Source organism: Cyprinodon tularosa, unplaced genomic scaffold (assembly GCF_016077235.1).
Source record: "Cyprinodon tularosa strain WSP-4 unplaced genomic scaffold, ASM1607723v1 ctg451, whole genome shotgun sequence".
Classification (NCBI taxonomy): domain Eukaryota; kingdom Metazoa; phylum Chordata; class Actinopteri; order Cyprinodontiformes; family Cyprinodontidae; genus Cyprinodon; species Cyprinodon tularosa.
Window position 1 is genome coordinate 492,717 of NW_024039176.1, and position 17,516 is coordinate 510,232.

The 17,516-nt window shown below is 39.6% G+C and overlaps 1 protein-coding gene across 1 annotated transcript in view; it reads left to right on the top strand.

Annotated features, from left to right (window-relative positions):
* tmem108 (transmembrane protein 108) overlaps window positions 1–17,295 on the top strand; it is a 64,791-nt gene extending 47,496 nt beyond the window's left edge. Inside the window, exons 3-5 of the mRNA XM_038300633.1 lie at window positions 8,805–9,413; window positions 12,287–12,438; window positions 16,736–17,295. Coding sequence (XP_038156561.1) covers window positions 8,805–9,413; window positions 12,287–12,438; window positions 16,736–16,852 — 878 coding nt within the window. The 3' untranslated portion in view covers window positions 16,853–17,295. The remainder of the gene's footprint in view (window positions 1–8,804; window positions 9,414–12,286; window positions 12,439–16,735) is intronic.
* Window positions 17,296–17,516: the final 221 nt, after the last annotated feature.

Consider the following 17,516-nt stretch of genomic DNA (forward strand, 5'->3'; position numbering starts at 1 on the left):
ACATCTCACCATATTACATCTAATAAGATACCTTTAGTTTTTCACAACACAGTTTTTAGCTCTCTATGTGAAAAAATGAACTGTTGCTTAATTTAACCCTCTTAAAATAGAAATAAAGATAATTTTAGACCTAATTACTAATGAGATTTTTGCAGTTTTTGTTACATAAATAAAAATAGTGACAATAAAGAGACACAAAACATTTTTTGGGCATTAATTTGCTTATAGATTCTTACTTCCTCCTGCTTTACTCAGCAATCGGGTCTGTGAAAAATGATTCAAAATCACTGGTCCACAAGCTGTGTGTTGACATTTAGTGAATTTGTATTTCCCAATCTATCCAGACAGCCCAAGGTAAATCCATTTAGATCCTGAAATATAAAATTATTCCTTTTTTATATTACAAAAATGTTTTTTTCTGCTGTCAACAAATCCCACTAAAACATAAAAACCTGAAGCCTGATGAATCTGATTAAGCTTATTCCTCTATGGCTCTGGGCTCAGTTGTTGTCTGAAATATAATAGAAAATGTCACACAGCCACAATGTTGTTGTCGAATGACATACATCTGTATTACCAGTGATAGCACAAACTGTCAAAACATGTCACTGCAGCCTAGATGGTGCTGCCAAAAAAATAAAAGCTCCAGAGAAATTTATCATTTGGTATTCAGCAGTTCAGCACGATGACCCTGTGTCTTTGTTGTAAAACTGTCCATATAGGGCCATTGATTTATCTGAGGGCAGTAATGTTAATCTTTTCAGATTAAATTCCCCTTATTTTACATTTAAAAGAATGTATATGTCACATACTATAAACTAGGTGAGTTTCTAATACGATCATATAATAAATGGGAAAAACGAGAAGAGAAATCCAATGAAATAGAGTAAAGAACTACAAAAAATATAATGTCATTCAAATCCATCCAGGATAGACTGGAAAAGTTAGACAATGTATGGATTGTTGGATTATTAATATGGATTATCAATAATTCCTATTTTTTCCACACAAAAAAGAAAACCTGAATTTAAATAAAACACTGTTTAGGTCGAACCAGTCATATGTTGTATGCTGCTGGCAAGAAACAGGGTAGGTGGTAGTAAAAGTGATCAAATGAGAGCGATTTTGTGGAAATGTCACATATTTGAAGTATGTATTCTAGTGTTGATGTGCTTCTAGTATATTTTAAATCCTCAGTGTCCTTAGAATCCGTCTTTATATATTACATATTACATATCTGCATTCCGATCAACCATAGCACTTCTGTGTGCTAAAATACCCTTGTTTAAGGTTTATTTCTTTTTAAAGGTACACTGAGTGTCTGTGCACAAATAATGAGACAGATGTTAACTGAATTCAACAGACAGATGGGGATGGCTTTAAGGTGCCAATTAAGCACTATAATTATACCAAAACTTCAAAAACTGTTAAAGGAAAATTCCGGTTTTTAACACCTTTAGCCCATTTTCTGTAGTGTCCAGGATGAAATCGAATGATCGACACCAAAATTTTGACAATTGGTCCTGTCTCTGCTATTTGGCTCATGCAGAATCCCCCCCTGGCTGCTTCAGAACGGCTTCCATAGTGCATGTCCGATAATGTCCTTAAAACAACCTTAAACGTTCTTTTTTTAAAATATGCTACTCACCGGGTCGTCAGCGCTGTTAAATGACGTTCCAAAAAAAGTTTCGTAAAGAAAAAACATTCCTGTCTTGTTTTATTTAGCATTTTGTAAATCCCATTGAGTTCTGTTGGAATAGTCAATATCCCTCCGCCACCGGAAACGGAAATGGGGCCTGTTTACGCTTAGTTGTAGTCTTTTCGCAAGGCCCAAGTGTTTCTGCTTCACTCTGTGTGGTGAATGGGCATAGTTTTGATCATGTGGTGTCAGCGGTGATTGGTAAAATCACCTGTTCTGTTCACCTGGTGTTTTTGTGTCAGAGAGTGGGTGATGGGGGATGTCTACATTTTGCTGACCGCTTTAAGTTTTGGAGATTATTGTTGCGCTTGATCACGGCTCCAACCTGTGGATTTGTTTGTATGCTGCCTGCATGTTTTTTGAAGATCAATAAAAGGATCTGAACAGCATATTGGACTAAACCTTTTGAGCGCGTCAACAAGGATTCCCCTAAACAGCCGCTCGGCGACTTAGTTGTTTTGACTGTCGCCAACAATTGTCAGCAAAATAGGATAAAGAAACGACAGCAACGGAGCTTCTAGCACACAGGAACGGACGCGAGCCCACACTACACCTACGGAAATGGATAACTTCATAAAGAAGGAGAAGACGATGGGGGTATGTAATCGGCATGTTTGTGCTGTTTAAATCCAGTTTGCTTCTGTTTGGTGAAGCTGTCGTGACCCGCCCCCTGCTACGTTTGCTGTTGGACTCTGGCTGCAGGATTTGATGCGCGTTTGTGTGTGTGTGTGTGTGTGTGTGTGTGTGTGTGTGTGTGTGTGTGTGTGTGTGTGTGTGTGTGTGTGTGTGTGTGTGTGTGTGTGTGTGTGTGTGTGGCTCTGCGTAATCTCTGCAAGCTGGTGCTTTGAAGTTTCCTGTGATTTGGATTTTTGGCAACTAAATGACGCAAAATGAGTGGATCATCTACTGTATCTGTTGGTGAAAAACCTGAAAAGGATAAAAGAACTATCGTTCTCACTGAGAAGGCTCTTGCAAATAAAATTGAAACTATCCAAACAGAACGGAAAAGGCATGTAAATAAAATGAAAGGTCTAATTGCTTTTCTCAAAGATCTAATGAAAGGTGATGAAAATTACTCACAAGTAAAGTTACAGTTGGAAGAGTTAAGGCGCCTCTCTAAGGATGCCAATGCATTGCATGAATCTCTGTTGACTTTAATTCCATCTGATGAAAAACATCAGCAAAACACATGGTTCTCAAGCATCACAAAATACAATAAAGGGTTTACTGAGGATGTTGAAATATGGCTTTCTGAAATTAATAAATGCTCAAGCAGGCCATCCTCCGACATGCTACAGTCAGAGAAATCTCCTGTAGGAGGAAAAGTGGAGGTTAAACAGCACATGGAACACAGAAAGTCTGTTAATCTCCAGCATGATAACCAGGAGGATGTGTTGCCTTCTGATAGTATTTCAAATCAAGGGAGCAGGTCAAGCTCCAAAGTATCATCCACTGCATCTGCACGTCTCAGGGCTGAAGCTGAAATGGCCGCCTTGCTCACACGTCAAAATATGCTGAAAGAAAAACATGCTCTGGAAGAACAAGAGGAGCAACTGAGGAAAAGGAAAGAACGGCTTTAACTTGAAGCAGAAATAGCTGCAACTGCTGCAAAAGTAAATGTGCTGAAAACTGGATCTGCAGTGCAAAGCACAGCTTCACAGAAATCCAATGGAATGGAATCATATTTCAAAACAAAAGGAAAAGCTCTTGAGATTCTTAAAGCAGACGCAAAGACTTTTGTTCCACAGACACTTCCAAAGAGAAATACAGTTTTTGGAAATGCAGAGCTGCAAGTAAAAACAATGCAACAGAATGCGACAGGGGAAAAAACTACACCTCTTTTTACGAAGCCTTCCGATCATCTAACAAAGAAACCTTCATATATGCCTCTCCAGGAAGCTGCTCAACCAGTAGCCAATGAAACCCTGTTGTCCATCATGGACAAACAAAATGAATTAAATTGTATGTTAGTACGTCAACAAAGCCTTTCTTCTCTACCTAGAAGAGACATTCAACCTTTTGATGGTGATCCTCTTCACTTCCAGGCTTTTATGCGTACATTTGAACAGGTTATTGAAGCAAAGACCGATAATCCTGATGATTGCCTGCATTATCTTGCACAGTACACTAGGGGTCAGCCCTGCAAACTTGTCAAAAGCTGTCAACATATGTCTGATGGTGCTGGATATATAAAAGCAAAGACTATGTTGTATGAGCACTTTGGAAATGGACATGTCATTGCATCTGCTTATCTGAATAAAATACACTCATGGCCTTTGATTAAATCAGAAGATGGAAAAGCTCTTCAGGCATACTGTTTGTTCTTACGTGGATGTTGCAATGCGATGGAGGATGTTTATGATCTTTCCGAATTAAATACACCTGCCAAGTTGAAAGATAAATGGCGCACAGCAGCATGCGACATCCAAGAGAAGCAGCATCGCAGAGCTACATTTACTGACATTGTTCTCTTCCTTGAACCTCAAGTTAAAATTATTACAGATCCTGTCTTTGGAAATCTATGTGATGCTCCAACATACTTAACAGTCAAGAATAGTGATGGTGAGAAACGTTCTCCTCGTCTAAGAACTCGAGGGAGTAGCTTTGGTACAACCATATCTGCTGTGGGGAGAAATAATTTTTCAGAGGCTCAAGAACATCAGACTGCTGTGAAGATTTGTTTGTTTTGCAAAGGTGGACACACATTGGATTTATGTTCTCTGTTTGGTAATAAACCCCATAATGAGAAGATTTCATATTTTATGAAGAATAATGTCTGTTTTGGTTGCTTGGGCACAGGACACATCAGCAAGGAATGCAGAAATCGCCTTTCATGCAAAATCTGTGGTTTTTGACATCCAAGTATACTTCATATCCACGACAAGAAGAACCGGGTCAAACTTGACACTGAGGCAGACAACACTCCTGTCACAGTCCAGACTAGTGGTCTTACTGGGGCCGGGGAACAAGATTGTAAGCTTTCAATTGTGTCAGTCAAAGTGAAATCAAAGAAAGGTCAAATAATAGTGGAAACCTATGCCTTTCTGGACCAAGGGAGTTCAGCATCCTTTTGTACAGTCGGTCTTATGGACAAGTTGAATCTCACTGGGAGGAAAACAAAGATTCTTTTGCGCACCATGGGACAAGAGAAAGTGATGGACAGCTTTATTGTGCCTGAACTTGAAATTGCTGGATTGGACAGCAATATGTACTGTGACATGCCTGACCTCTTCACTCAGCACAGAATGCCTGTAGACCAAGGTAACATCCCGAAGCAACGCGACTTGGATAAATAGCCACATTTGAAGCGTGTTCTTTTGCCTGAGATAAAAGCTCAGGTGGAGCTTCTGATTGGCCTAAACATGCCCAAAGCTTTAGACCCTTTGGAGGTCATCAGAATTGAATGTGATGGACCCTTTGCCATTAAAACGATGCTGGGTTGGACAGTGAATGGGCCACTCGAACAAGAATGCTGTGGAAAACCAAACTGTCTGTCAACATTTACTACCAATAGGATTTCTGCTATTACATTGGACAAGTTATGGAAGCAACAGTTCAAGATTGACCTCCCTGAGAGCAGCTATGATGAGCGTGTGGGGATGTCACAGGAAGACTCTAAGTTTCTGGAGTTAGTTGATAAGACAGTGACCTTAAAGGATGCACATTACAGCATAGCCCTGCCTTTGAAAGACAGAGAAATAAAAATGCCTGATAACCGAGTAATTGCTGAACAACGTGCCTTAAGCTTGAAAAAGAAGTTCATCAGAGATAAAGACTTCCATAAAGACTACACTGCCTTCATGAAAGATCTTCTATCCAGAGATTATGCAAAAAGAGTGCCAATTGCAGACTTGGAGCGACATTATGGGAAGGGCATTTCTCTTAATGCACAGCTCCATGGTGGTTCCTGTGCCGCAGTGGGTGGCCCCCCTCCGAGTCTGTTCCTGTGCCGCAGTGGGCGGCCCCCTCTGAGTCTGTTCCTGTGCCGCAGTGGGCGGCCCCTTCCGAGTCTGTTCCTGTGCCGCAGTGGGCGGCCCCCTCTGAGTGTGTTCCTGTGCCGCAGTGGGCGGCCCCCTCCGAGTCTGTTCCTGTGCCGCAGTGGGCGGCCCCCTCCGAGTGTGTTCCTGTGCCGCAGTGGGCGGCCCCCTCCGAGTCTCTTCCTGTGCCGCAGTGGGCGGCCCCCTCCGAGTCTGTTCCTGTGCCGCAGCGGGCGGCCCCCTCCGAGTCTGTTCCTGTGCCGCAGTGGGCGGCCCCCTCCGAGACTGTTCCTGTGCCGCAGTGGGCGGCCCCCTCTGAGTCTGTTTCCGAGCCGCAGTGGGCGGCCCCCCTCCAGGTCCTGGATTAAGACTCCAACCAGCCATCTATGCAGACCCATCACAAAGATATGCCTTCTTCAGGAAAGTTCCGACCAATAAAGACACTTTTGTACCTAGTTTGACTTGACTCTTTGACTTAACTTTAATACTGCTTGATGTACATCACAGACTGACTATAAGGCTAAGTGCTGGTAACCTCTGGCCTATGACTGACTGACTACTCTATATGGACAAAAGAAGAAAGGAGGAAATGACGTCTATGGACTCTTTGAACGTACAATGTCTCATTCAGTGTTCTGATATAATGTATATCTCAGCATATGTGTTGGATGTGTAATTATTACCTTGTAGTGAAGTAATAATTAGGGGCCGGAATGTGGTGAATGGGCATAGTTTTGATCACGTGGTGTCAGCGGTGATTGGTAAAATCACCTGTTCTGTTCACCTGATGTTTTTGTGTCAGAGAGTGGGTGATGGGGGATGTCTACATTTTGCTGACCGCTTTAAGTTTTGGAGATTATTGTTGCGCTTGATCACGGCTCCAACCTGTGGATTTGTTTGTATGCTGCCTGCATGTTTTTTGAAGATCAATAAAAGGATCTGAACAGCATATTGGACTGAACCTTTTGAGCGCGTCAACAAGGATTCCCCTAATCAGCCGCTCGGCGACTTAGTTGTTTTGACTGTCGCCAACACTCTGTGTACTCTGACGTCGAGGTGCTGACGTCTCTGTTAAACACTTTAAAAAACTCTGAAAATGGAATACGAAAGGTGGATTCTTGAGGAGGACATATTGGACTTTGAGTTTGACGGTAGAGGATACCGTCGCCAACTAGTGGTCTGGAGTGTGCAACGCTTCAGATTCGAACGGGAAGCGGAAGTTTATAAGCGGTTGTGATGTATCGGAAAAAATAGTTCTGGGATTTACAAAATGCTAAATAAAACAAGACAGGAACGGTTTTTCTTCACGAAACTTTTTTTGGAACGTCATTGAACAGCGCTGACGACCCGGTGAGTAGCATATTTTAAAAAAAGAACGTTTAAGGTTGTTTTAAGGACGTTATCGGACATGCACTATGGAAGCCATTCTGAAGCAGCCAGGGGGGGATTCTGCATGAGCCAAATAGCAGAGACAGGACCAATCGTCAAAATTTTGGTGTCGATCATTCGATTTCATCCTGGACACTACAGAAAATGGGCTAAAAGTGTTAAAAACCGGAATTTTCCTTTAAAAATTTTAAAATTAAGCAAAATAAACCAGGCAATCATCCTGACAGTGTTCACATTTGTCCTTTTTTTTAAAGGTTTAAATGTTTTACTCATGGTATGGTCAGCAAACAAAATTTTTTTTACATATCTTCTGCACATTTAGCTCCTGCTTAAGCAAACAGCATCACTCATATTGTATTTCTAAAGCTTCTCACATCTTATCCCTTTTGGGATTAAATATTTTGTGTGCTTTCTCAGACTTGATCTTGGATTTTTCCTTATTCTTTTTGACACATCTGCTGGGATTCGCTTTGCTCTATTACTTGCCTGTTTTCTCATTTCATGCATGAGTAATATTGTTCCACCTGTCATGTAATTTGTTTACAGTAAAAACTTAAAACAATTTTGCTACTAACAAATGTAAAAAAAACAAAAACAAAAAGCAAAGTGTAAAATGCAGAAGTAAATTCTAAAATGTTAACACTGTGCCACAGAAAGCCTTTATATACAACAAGATCAAGCTCCTGCTTACATCAGGGAAACATACTAAAGATGTTATATTTCATACAGTATGTCTTTATAAAGGTTCAAATCCTATTTAAATGCAGAAACTAAGACAAGTATTTTTGCTCTATTTGGGAAATCAACCTAACTTGCAAGTTTGCAAAGTTAACCTAGTTTAACAGGCAACTTGAGGTTCTAGTGCATCTGCATGATGCACCATGGACAAGCTGAGGAAGCTGAAATTGAACCCTCAACCTTGTGACTGCAAGGAATGTTGGATAATGTCAACAGAAGATCAGAACCAGAGGGAGATTGATTAGCCTTTCTGCACTCCTCCCTCTGGTGGATTTCATGTTGTCTGGATAACAAGGGATGACCAATAATCCTTATAGACAGCTGCTAATAGCTTGTCACTTTGTTAGATTGATACAAAAGAGCAAATGTTTTGGATGGCTTTAGCATGTGAAGCCGGTTATTTCAACACAACGCCCTTCAGTCATGCATATAGAGAAATGCTAAATTAGAATGTAATTGGACTTTTTAGATTAGGAAAACTAATGATAATTCTAAAATCCCCTATAATATGACTGTACTGAATTTTTCTTAAGAGAAGAAATTAGATTTTTCTTTTTTGCACAGAATCTAGCAAGATAATTGCTTTTCTATGGCAACATCTGATAGCTCTGTAGGGCTTTCTATGACTTTCCTCTACAGCACAGTGTTTCGATATGAATACATGCTCTGTCACCTCATCCATGTTCACACAGTGATACTTATCTGCCGCATAATGCAGTTAATAAAGCAATTTAATTAAAGTAGGTGAGTGACACAGCAGTTGAGCTGTTTAAATCCTTAGAATAGTAATGAATTAAAAGACAGGGTTTCGTATCTGATCTGAAAATCTGAGGGTGTCTGTTTTAGTTCCTGCTTACCATAATACCCATGAGAGAAATGTTGAATCTTTAAATCTACCAGACAGATAAAACATTTATTTATAGCAGATAACTTTGTATTGAATTGAACTGGTATAAATGATTATGTCTTGGTAATTATGATTCCCTTGATTTTTTCTTTAGGTGTTGTGGCATTTCTAGCTCTGACCATTGGAGTAGCATTGTCGGCACAGGGGCAGCACGTCAGCCACACATCCCAGGACTCTTTCTCCATGGCAACCCCCCAGAGCAGCCCCCTTTCCTCTACCAAACCCTCCTCAACAGAGAGGGAACCAGAAACTCAGGGAAGCCCTTTGAGAAATGTAACTTCCCCTGCGCCCGTCACAGTCATATCCACCCATGCAAGCTTCAGATCCCATAAACCAACAGTCATCCCAGTCAACTATACCACAGGCACCAGCGAAGAGGGCCAGGTGGTTCTAGGTAACGGCACAGACAGACCTGCTGTGGGACACCATCAGGGGAATGTAACTCTTGCAGGATTATTCTCTAACAGTAGCTCAGTATTTGCTGAGGAGGGGTCTGCTCAGGGGAACAACTCGACGATCCCCTCCACAGACAGTGGGAACTTCCTCAACAGGCAGGTACCGGCCACGACCAGTGATCCTGGGGAAGCTGGGAACAATTTGGGCTCCACCGTCAACCCCAAGCTGTCCCAAACCACCATCTGCCTGAACATGATGGACATTGTGTGGATAGTCCTAGCGATCGGTGTGCCCGTTTCCTCTATTTGTAAGTAAAAATTTATGAAGTAAGTCTCCCAAAACATATTGAATAATCAAGGGAGTTGCTCAAATTTGCACATTTTGGGAAAATGACAAAAACTGCTCTAAACACAACTTTGATTAGATAACCAAACTTTCTGCAGCCATCGCCATGGTTTAATTTACACCTTAAACAGGAAAAAGTGAAGTGAAGTTTCTCTTGAAGTCATAAAGAAACCTTAACAAATAGATTCAAAATCACAATTTTAGGTGTTAATGTTGCATTTATAGTATCCGTTTGAAACAAACTATTAATACTTATTAATACTTGGTATTAATTACTGAACTGATTTTTTTGGTCATACATGTCCTCAATTTTTACTTTTGGTCAAAAGCTGACAAGTTGGATAACTTACTGCTTTAGGTTACAGATTATGAGTGTATTATTTTTTCAGTCTTCTGTTTATGTGCAGTTTGAACCAAGTGTCCTGACAAAATTTTATTATAGGGCAAAAATACAACAAGGATTCTTGATAAAGTAGGCTTTTAGGGATCCTGCAGCACCCCCAATGGACTGTGCAGCAAATGTGTGTAAATATATATTCAGTAATAAGAAAAAAACTCTGATTTTAGTTAATTTTAAAGATTGATATAAATAAGTCAGCTTATAATATTAGTTTATTGTATCTCGTTACACATAAGAGGCATCTAATAGCAAAGCAAAACAAACAGAGAGAAACATCTGCACATCAGCTCCTAAAAAAGTCCTTAGCAGCAAGAGGAAAGCCGAGAGCTAAGGTCTATACAGCTGTTGGAGAGAAGGAACCAGTCAGAAGCAGAACCCTCTGAGCAACATGTATGGTTTTTACTTACATGGCTTTATTTTATTTTTTCTTCTTGATCTCAGTTTTGAAGGGCCATGAGATAAAAATATTGCAAATGCTACAAATGTCCAGTTTTTGACCTTTAAAAATTACTGAATTACTGCAATTTCTAAATAGAGCTGGGAGATACTGTTTGGATAGTTATCACAACAGGTTAAGTTTGTAGGCTTGTTGCCATGGTGCTCCATCAACGGGTCTCTAAAGCTAGCCTAATTAAGCATAGCTGCAAAGATAAGGCAGCCAGCAAGGAGAGAAGCCCTGAAGTAGCCTTTTAAAAAAAACGTGTCATTTGAAACTACAGGTTTTCAAGCAGTTTTAGACCCTGAGCAGCAGAAGAGATTAGTTGTCACTTATGGCAAGATTGACCTTTTGTTTGCATTTAATTTAGGAGTTATGACAATTATAAAAACCCTCTTCAAAATGTTTCTTTTTCAACATTGTCAAAGACTAATGGGAGGTGAGATGTTCACCTTCTTAAGGGACTTGATAAAAACATAACATGTGTTATAAGGACAGAAAAACTAGCTCAGAGAAAACCAAAATGCTGACATTTTGAAGTATAAGTTGTTGACATAGTGTAAAATTTGTGGAAGTATTAGGAGGTTATTTGGAAAACTTTCGAAGCTCTAGATTTGTCTCCTCTGTTGGATTTTATCTGATGGCACTTGCTCTAAACATGGCTGTAGACAAAAGTGTTTTAACAAATCTATTGGTTACAATGGGTGGAATTTTAAAGAGAATTGCCGCATTGAGCTTAAGTAGTTCAAGGGAAGTTAGGGTCTCAGACTAGCATTTCCATAGATGTTAGACAATTAGACATACAAAACCATGTATGCACTCGCTCACACGTAAAGACAATTTAGAGACACCATTTAACCTGACCATACATGCAAAAAAGACCCTGGGCCGGGAATCAAACCGAGGACCAACAGCGCCACAAATTGCTCCACTGAGCAGTTTATTTTTTACATAGTTAGATATAGAACAATGCATACAATAAATACTGATTTATATCATCATCCATTTATACTTAACAACAACTACATTTGTTGAAAATGACATTTATGGTTGCTCTACTCATCTTTGATCTTGTAAATAAAATGTTAACACCTATGTATAAATGCTAAAAATTAGTCGCCGAATATGAGTGAAACAGGCTCTAGTTTGAATAAAACACATTTCACAATGCTAACAGCAGAGCTATTACGAAGCGCGCAACCTTTCAATCTGCAAGCTTCTTTGTAATGGTGTATTTTGTGAAATAATGACCAAAAGTATAATAATGACAAAATAATGACAAAAAGATCTGCCTGTTTTTTAGACCCAGACTAATGGACACCCAAGCAACCTAACTATCTTGGTCTTCCAGTGGCACAACTGTCTTATCTCTCAGCTCTGTTCCTAACCAGCTCTCCTTAGCAACCATAGCAACACATGTTTTTGAAAAAGAAATGAGTAGTTTAATTAACCTTAAACTTTTCTAATAATCTTTTACATTAAGTGACACATGCCCTAAATACCCCTCTTATTGATAACCAAACCAAACCCCTCCCAAGATATTCTCAGACATACTGGCAGACTATTTACAATCTTTTTTCCTTTCGTTCTGAAGTTTGACAGAATTTTCAGTAATGGCTTTATTTGTCTACATTCGCATTATGTAGTGATTTACAAGTTTTTTCTCAGAATTAGTTTTCACGACTGACGGAAACCATTCAGGGCTCCTTCTTATTTGTAAAAGAGCTTAAAAAAAAGGCTTAACCCCCAGCAAAATGCAGTTTCATGTATCTTAATCCGTTCTTTATGGGAATATAGCTTTTTTTTTTCCTATAGACAATCCCTGACAGATTTAAGTCTGATTTAATACACCCAGAGAAATGTTTGAGCAATGTTTTGGGAATTTTTTTTTTCTCCTCTCCACCAGATTTTCTCCTAGAGTAGTTTGTTGTCCTAAAAATATGACAGCTTCTATCTGTTCATTTTCTCTACTAATCCATATTTTGCTCTCCTCCTGTAGCCGTGCTGTTGACAGTGTGCTGCATGAGGAGAAAGAAGAAGTCGACGAGTCAGGAGAACAACCTCAGTTACTGGAACAACGCCATCACCATGGACTACTTCAGCAGACACGCTGTGGAGCTGCCCAGAGAGATCCATACTCTGGAGAGCGAGGTACAAACTACTGACACACTTTGGCTCTATCACTGCTCAGCAGCAAGAGCTACAAGCTCTGAGGTGTGAGGATATTTACCCGTTTCACTGCAGGTCAGCAGAATGCAGTTAATGAGTATGCAAACATCCAGGTCCAATCTTCCCTGTCAGCAAGCCCCCAGGTGCCTGCAGAGAAAAGAGGAAAAGTTAACAGTTGATTTTAGTTTCTGTAGTTTACACTTTTTCTTTTTTTAAACTTAAGCTTTTCTTATATGGTCTCTTTTGAAGAAGAGACTGTAGAGAAATATTTAAATAGGTGAAATGTGTGCATTGTCTGTGTTAAGTAATAAGTATTTCAAAAAACATTATTATATTTAACTCACTTTAAAGATGCCTAGTCTTGAACATTTTGCAAATAATATCACACAAACAAAACTTATTTTCATCTGAAAATTAGACCATATACTGCAAGAATTCATCCTCATGGTGTTTACTTTGTCCTTTTTTAACCTAAAAGAAGTTTTGTACTAGAGTGATAAACATTGTTGAAAGCCATCGCCATCATCTGGCTGTACTCATGCATCCATTAACTTTAGTTCAATATTCAGTAAACCACACCTTTTATATTGTGTTCAGAGCGTTACTCATGTTTTATCCCTCTTGCCATTCAAGATTTGATTTGGCCTTTTGCACACTTGATCTTCAGAATCATATTGCGCACTTAATCATTTTTCTTCTTTCTTTTCATTTTATCAGGTCAATATTGGTATTGGTCAATAGTCAAAGCTGCAATATGACTGTATCATCCATCAAAAAGTTGTATCCAGACAACCCCTACTTTTCACACCCTAAAAAGCTAATAAAATAATAAGAATCTTCAATAAGCAAGATTTAGTGCAATTCATCTCACTTTGTTTATATAGCACCAATTCACAACACATGTCATCTCGAGACACTTTACAGAGGCAATTCAACCAGATCATACAGTCAGACTGGGTCAAAGTTTTCTATCTAGACACAGATTCAAAAGGCAACTGTCAACCTGCTCCACAGGCAACTGCATTCCTGAAACACACAGCCAGTCAGATGAGCTCTGAGCCAGCTCTGATGTCAGAGGATGAAGTAGAGCACATCCAGTTAGTCACAGTCAGAGAAACAGGACTACACTGAAAAACAAGCCAAGCTCCATCATCTATAAACAAAGGTTTTGATGGCAGCAGCACAGCTAATATTTCTCTCCAGGATGGTGTTGCAGCCAAAGAGGAATAGAAAAGATGAAGCTATGATGAGAAATCAGAGAAAGCATAACATAAGAGATTGAACTAACAAATACTTTAGAACTGGAGAATAGAGATAGAATGAAGCAAAATTATGAAAAGGGGTCTCTAGCAGTCTAAGCCTGTAAAATTAGTCCAAAAATCCTGGTGAAGAGTATTTTTAATTTGTTCATATTTCAGCTACACTTACCTGCTGTGACCTATTAGGATTCAATTTAGAGAAATTGCAGCAGCTTTTACTCAGGTAATCAGGTAAAAAAAAAAAGCTTTGTAACTGTGTAGTTTTTTCGGGCTACCTGGGTTACTTTAGCCTGAGTCATAAACGAATCTGGCTCTGAGCACTCACAAGAAGACCTTCAAAGCATCCCTTCCACCGTCCAACGTTGTCCTCTTTCAAGGTCAGCAGCTCCCCACTCCCACTAAAAACAGTATTGGCAAAGCACTGCTTTCCCCTCTGGAGGCGCCAGACAGTTTGCCAGCCAATAGTCTTTATCCATGGACTGTTGAAGAGCTTCCGTTCTGAAGTTTGACACATTTTCAGTGATGACTTCATTTGTCTATATTTGCCTCATGTAGTGATTTATAAGATTTCTTAGAGTTTGTTTTGATGGCTGATGGAAACCCCCACAGGGCTCCTTCTTATTTGCAAAAGAGCTTTAAGAAGACATTTATACCCCCCCAGCAAAATGCAGTTCCATATATCTTTATCAGTTCTTTCTGGGAATATAGCCTTCTTTTTCCTATAGACAATCACTAACAGATGCAAGTCTGTTGCAGGAATGTTTGCCAGAATCGCTTTGAGGCCAGCCAATAGTCTTTCTCCATGGCCTCTCCAAACTCCTCCAAGGCCCAGGTTTTTGCCTCTGAGACCGCTCGGTACCTGCTTGCTGTCTCAGGAGTCCTATCAAGCCAGCCAGGCTTGATAGGACTCCTTCTTTAACTTGACAGCATCCCTTACTACCAGTGCCATAAGTCGACTTCAGGGATTCCCGTCACGACAGGCACCGCAGACCCAATGGCCATAGCTACGGACGGCCACAACGACAAAAGCGGCAGAGAACATGGCTCACTCAGATTCTATGTCTGGGGACGCTCTCCATGATGTAGGTCTTGAACAGGTTCCTGACTAAGACCCCACCAGACGTTCCAAGCAGTCCCTAACTACTCGCTTTGGCCTGCTGAGTCTTTCAGGCTTCCTTTTCTTCCAACGTATCCAGCTCAAGACCAGGTGGTGGTTGGCGGGCAGCTCCACCTCTCTCTTTACCTGAGTGTCAAAGACATGCGGCCAAAGGTCAGAGGATAGAACTACAAAGCTGATCTTCAACCTAGGGTGTCCTGGTGCCAGGTGCACCTTATACTCGAACATGGTGTCCAATAAATACAATCCAGGACTTGCACAGAAGTCCAATAATGAAACACCATTCGGGTTCAGAGCGGGGGGTCTATTCCTCCAGATCACACAAGTCATGCCCCCCCCCCCCCCCCCCCCCCTTTTTTTCTTTTTGACTCTTTTATTAGATCTTTATGAATTTTAGACTGCAAACATTTGTTTATGTTTTATATCAGCAACTTGTTTTCCAGTGAGAATTTGCATTACTGAGAAAGGCTTTAACCAGAAGGAGACTTACTAAGACCAAAGACTCGGCAAAAGCCTCTTGAAGTATTATGTGAAATGCATTTTATACTTATCCTGCTATATAAACCTCCAACCAAATGAAACTCAAAATTAGGTGATTAAAAACCAGATCCTTCTTAAGATAGGTAATAAAAAAATTGTTAAGTCAGAAAATATCTACATCAGAAACAAACTAAAGGTCATACCGTTTAATATTTCTAGTCAATTAAAGCTAGATTCCCTTCTCATCTGGGGGAATAAACTTTTAAATTGATGATTATATCTTTTATAACATTTTTAGCAATATTCTTTTTCACATTTTTTCTGAAAAATCAAAATATTTTGAAGTAGAAGTAATAATTTCTCTTCCAAAGAAAATCCTGGGCTTTTTTTAAAGCTTGATCGATTAAATATTGATCTATTTTATTTTTTTATTTAGAAACACAAGGATTTGTCCCCATTTTTGAGTATTTCAGTTTAAAACTAAGTAAAATATCTAAAAGTAGGTAAATTTAACACATTTCCTGTTTACCTTTATGATAGATTTGTGAGAGAATGTCTTAAAAAACTGAATGATTATTTGGCTACATACAGATCAATTCATTTACCTCATAAGATTTTAAAATAAATTTCAAAGTTAAAAGGGAAAATCTTGTAATTTCCTCTCTGATATGATGAAAGTAAACATTTAAAACCATAAATCCATTCCCACCTCGTGACTCCAGCTTTTGGTGCATCACAGCACCATCTGCGGGAAAAGAAAATGCACAACATCTGTTTTGTTTTCAATCCTGCACATTCACCTCCTCCGTCATTGTTTTCTCTACTTGCATGCTTCAGTTGATGATTTTCTTTGCAGTTATAGCTTCATTCTGTCTCCTTCTTTGTGTTTCTCTGATGTTGCTCCATTTGCATTGCTCCTGCTGACAATGGGGTTGTAAGGACCGAGAAGATGATGTTGGATCATGTATGGCATGCCCGTGGTGACACCCAGGTGTTGTTTATTCCCCCCCTCCCTGCAGCTTTACGTGTCTCAGTAGATTTACTCTTACTAGCTTCTGTTGGAGAACTGTGGGCATGTGGAAAGGCTCTTGAGGGAGGGTGAATTAGATCACTGATGAAACGGCCTCATAGCTGCTGGAAAACAAATCATTTTGTTTTTTCACGCCTCCTCCCCCAGCTCTACTTCATTACCGCTGACTCACCCCCATGAGACCCCCCCCCCCCCTTCACCCCTGCAGTTAACATTTTCCTCTGAGTCATCTCTGCCTTTTGTTTCCCAGCCTTTCCCTATCCTCCCTACTCTTTATCTTGCATCATGTAATAGTTCATTTAGAAAATTCTAGATTATAGTTTAGGTTAAATATGAAAGGCTGTTTTTTTTTTTTACAATTATTTTATATTGTCTATTGGTGTTTGTTTTCAGGAGCATGAGACCTGCCTGCCCCCTAATGGAGACTACAGTGGCAGCAGCGTGGTGCTGGTTAACCCTTTCTGCCAGGAGACCCTCTTCATCAACAGAGAAAAAGCCTCTGCCATATAGCAACAGCTCCTGCTCCTCTTGCCTTCTGCTGCGGCTGTCTATTTTATACAAGGGGTAAAATATCCAGACTTTTAACAATACAAAGAGCAACCCGAAGGAAGAGCGACACTAAAACAGACAATATTAATGATGAGGATGCACCTGCGTATTTTTCTGATGTACATTTTCTACAAAAAGGCTTAATTGTGATAAAGGTTTCTAATGTCTTTATATAATACAGAGTATATGTGGATATTGTTGCATTACAGTGGCTTAATAGTAATTGCACTGTGGATGTTTGCCACATGAAATCTGCTTTAGAAGATAAAAGATGTGTGCTATGAAACACTGTTGTTTTTATTTTTTGTCTTTATAATCAATCCCAAAATATAAAAGCCTGCTGAACTTGAACATAGTATTTACTTATTTAAGGGGGGAAAACAGAGGTGATTTTTAGAAAAAAATAAAATAAATCAGGGCCTGTGTTTATCAACGGTAGAATATACAGCTCAGATCAGAGGTGGCCATTATATGTCATCAGCATGAATACCATATTAGCTCCAGGCTTTTGGATATCTGTTTTTATTGAGGTTTTAATTAAAACTGAAATGGTTATTAAAAAATATATAGGCATTTAAAAAAAAGTGCTTTGTCCCCAAATTTAAAGTTACTGTGATTTTTTTTA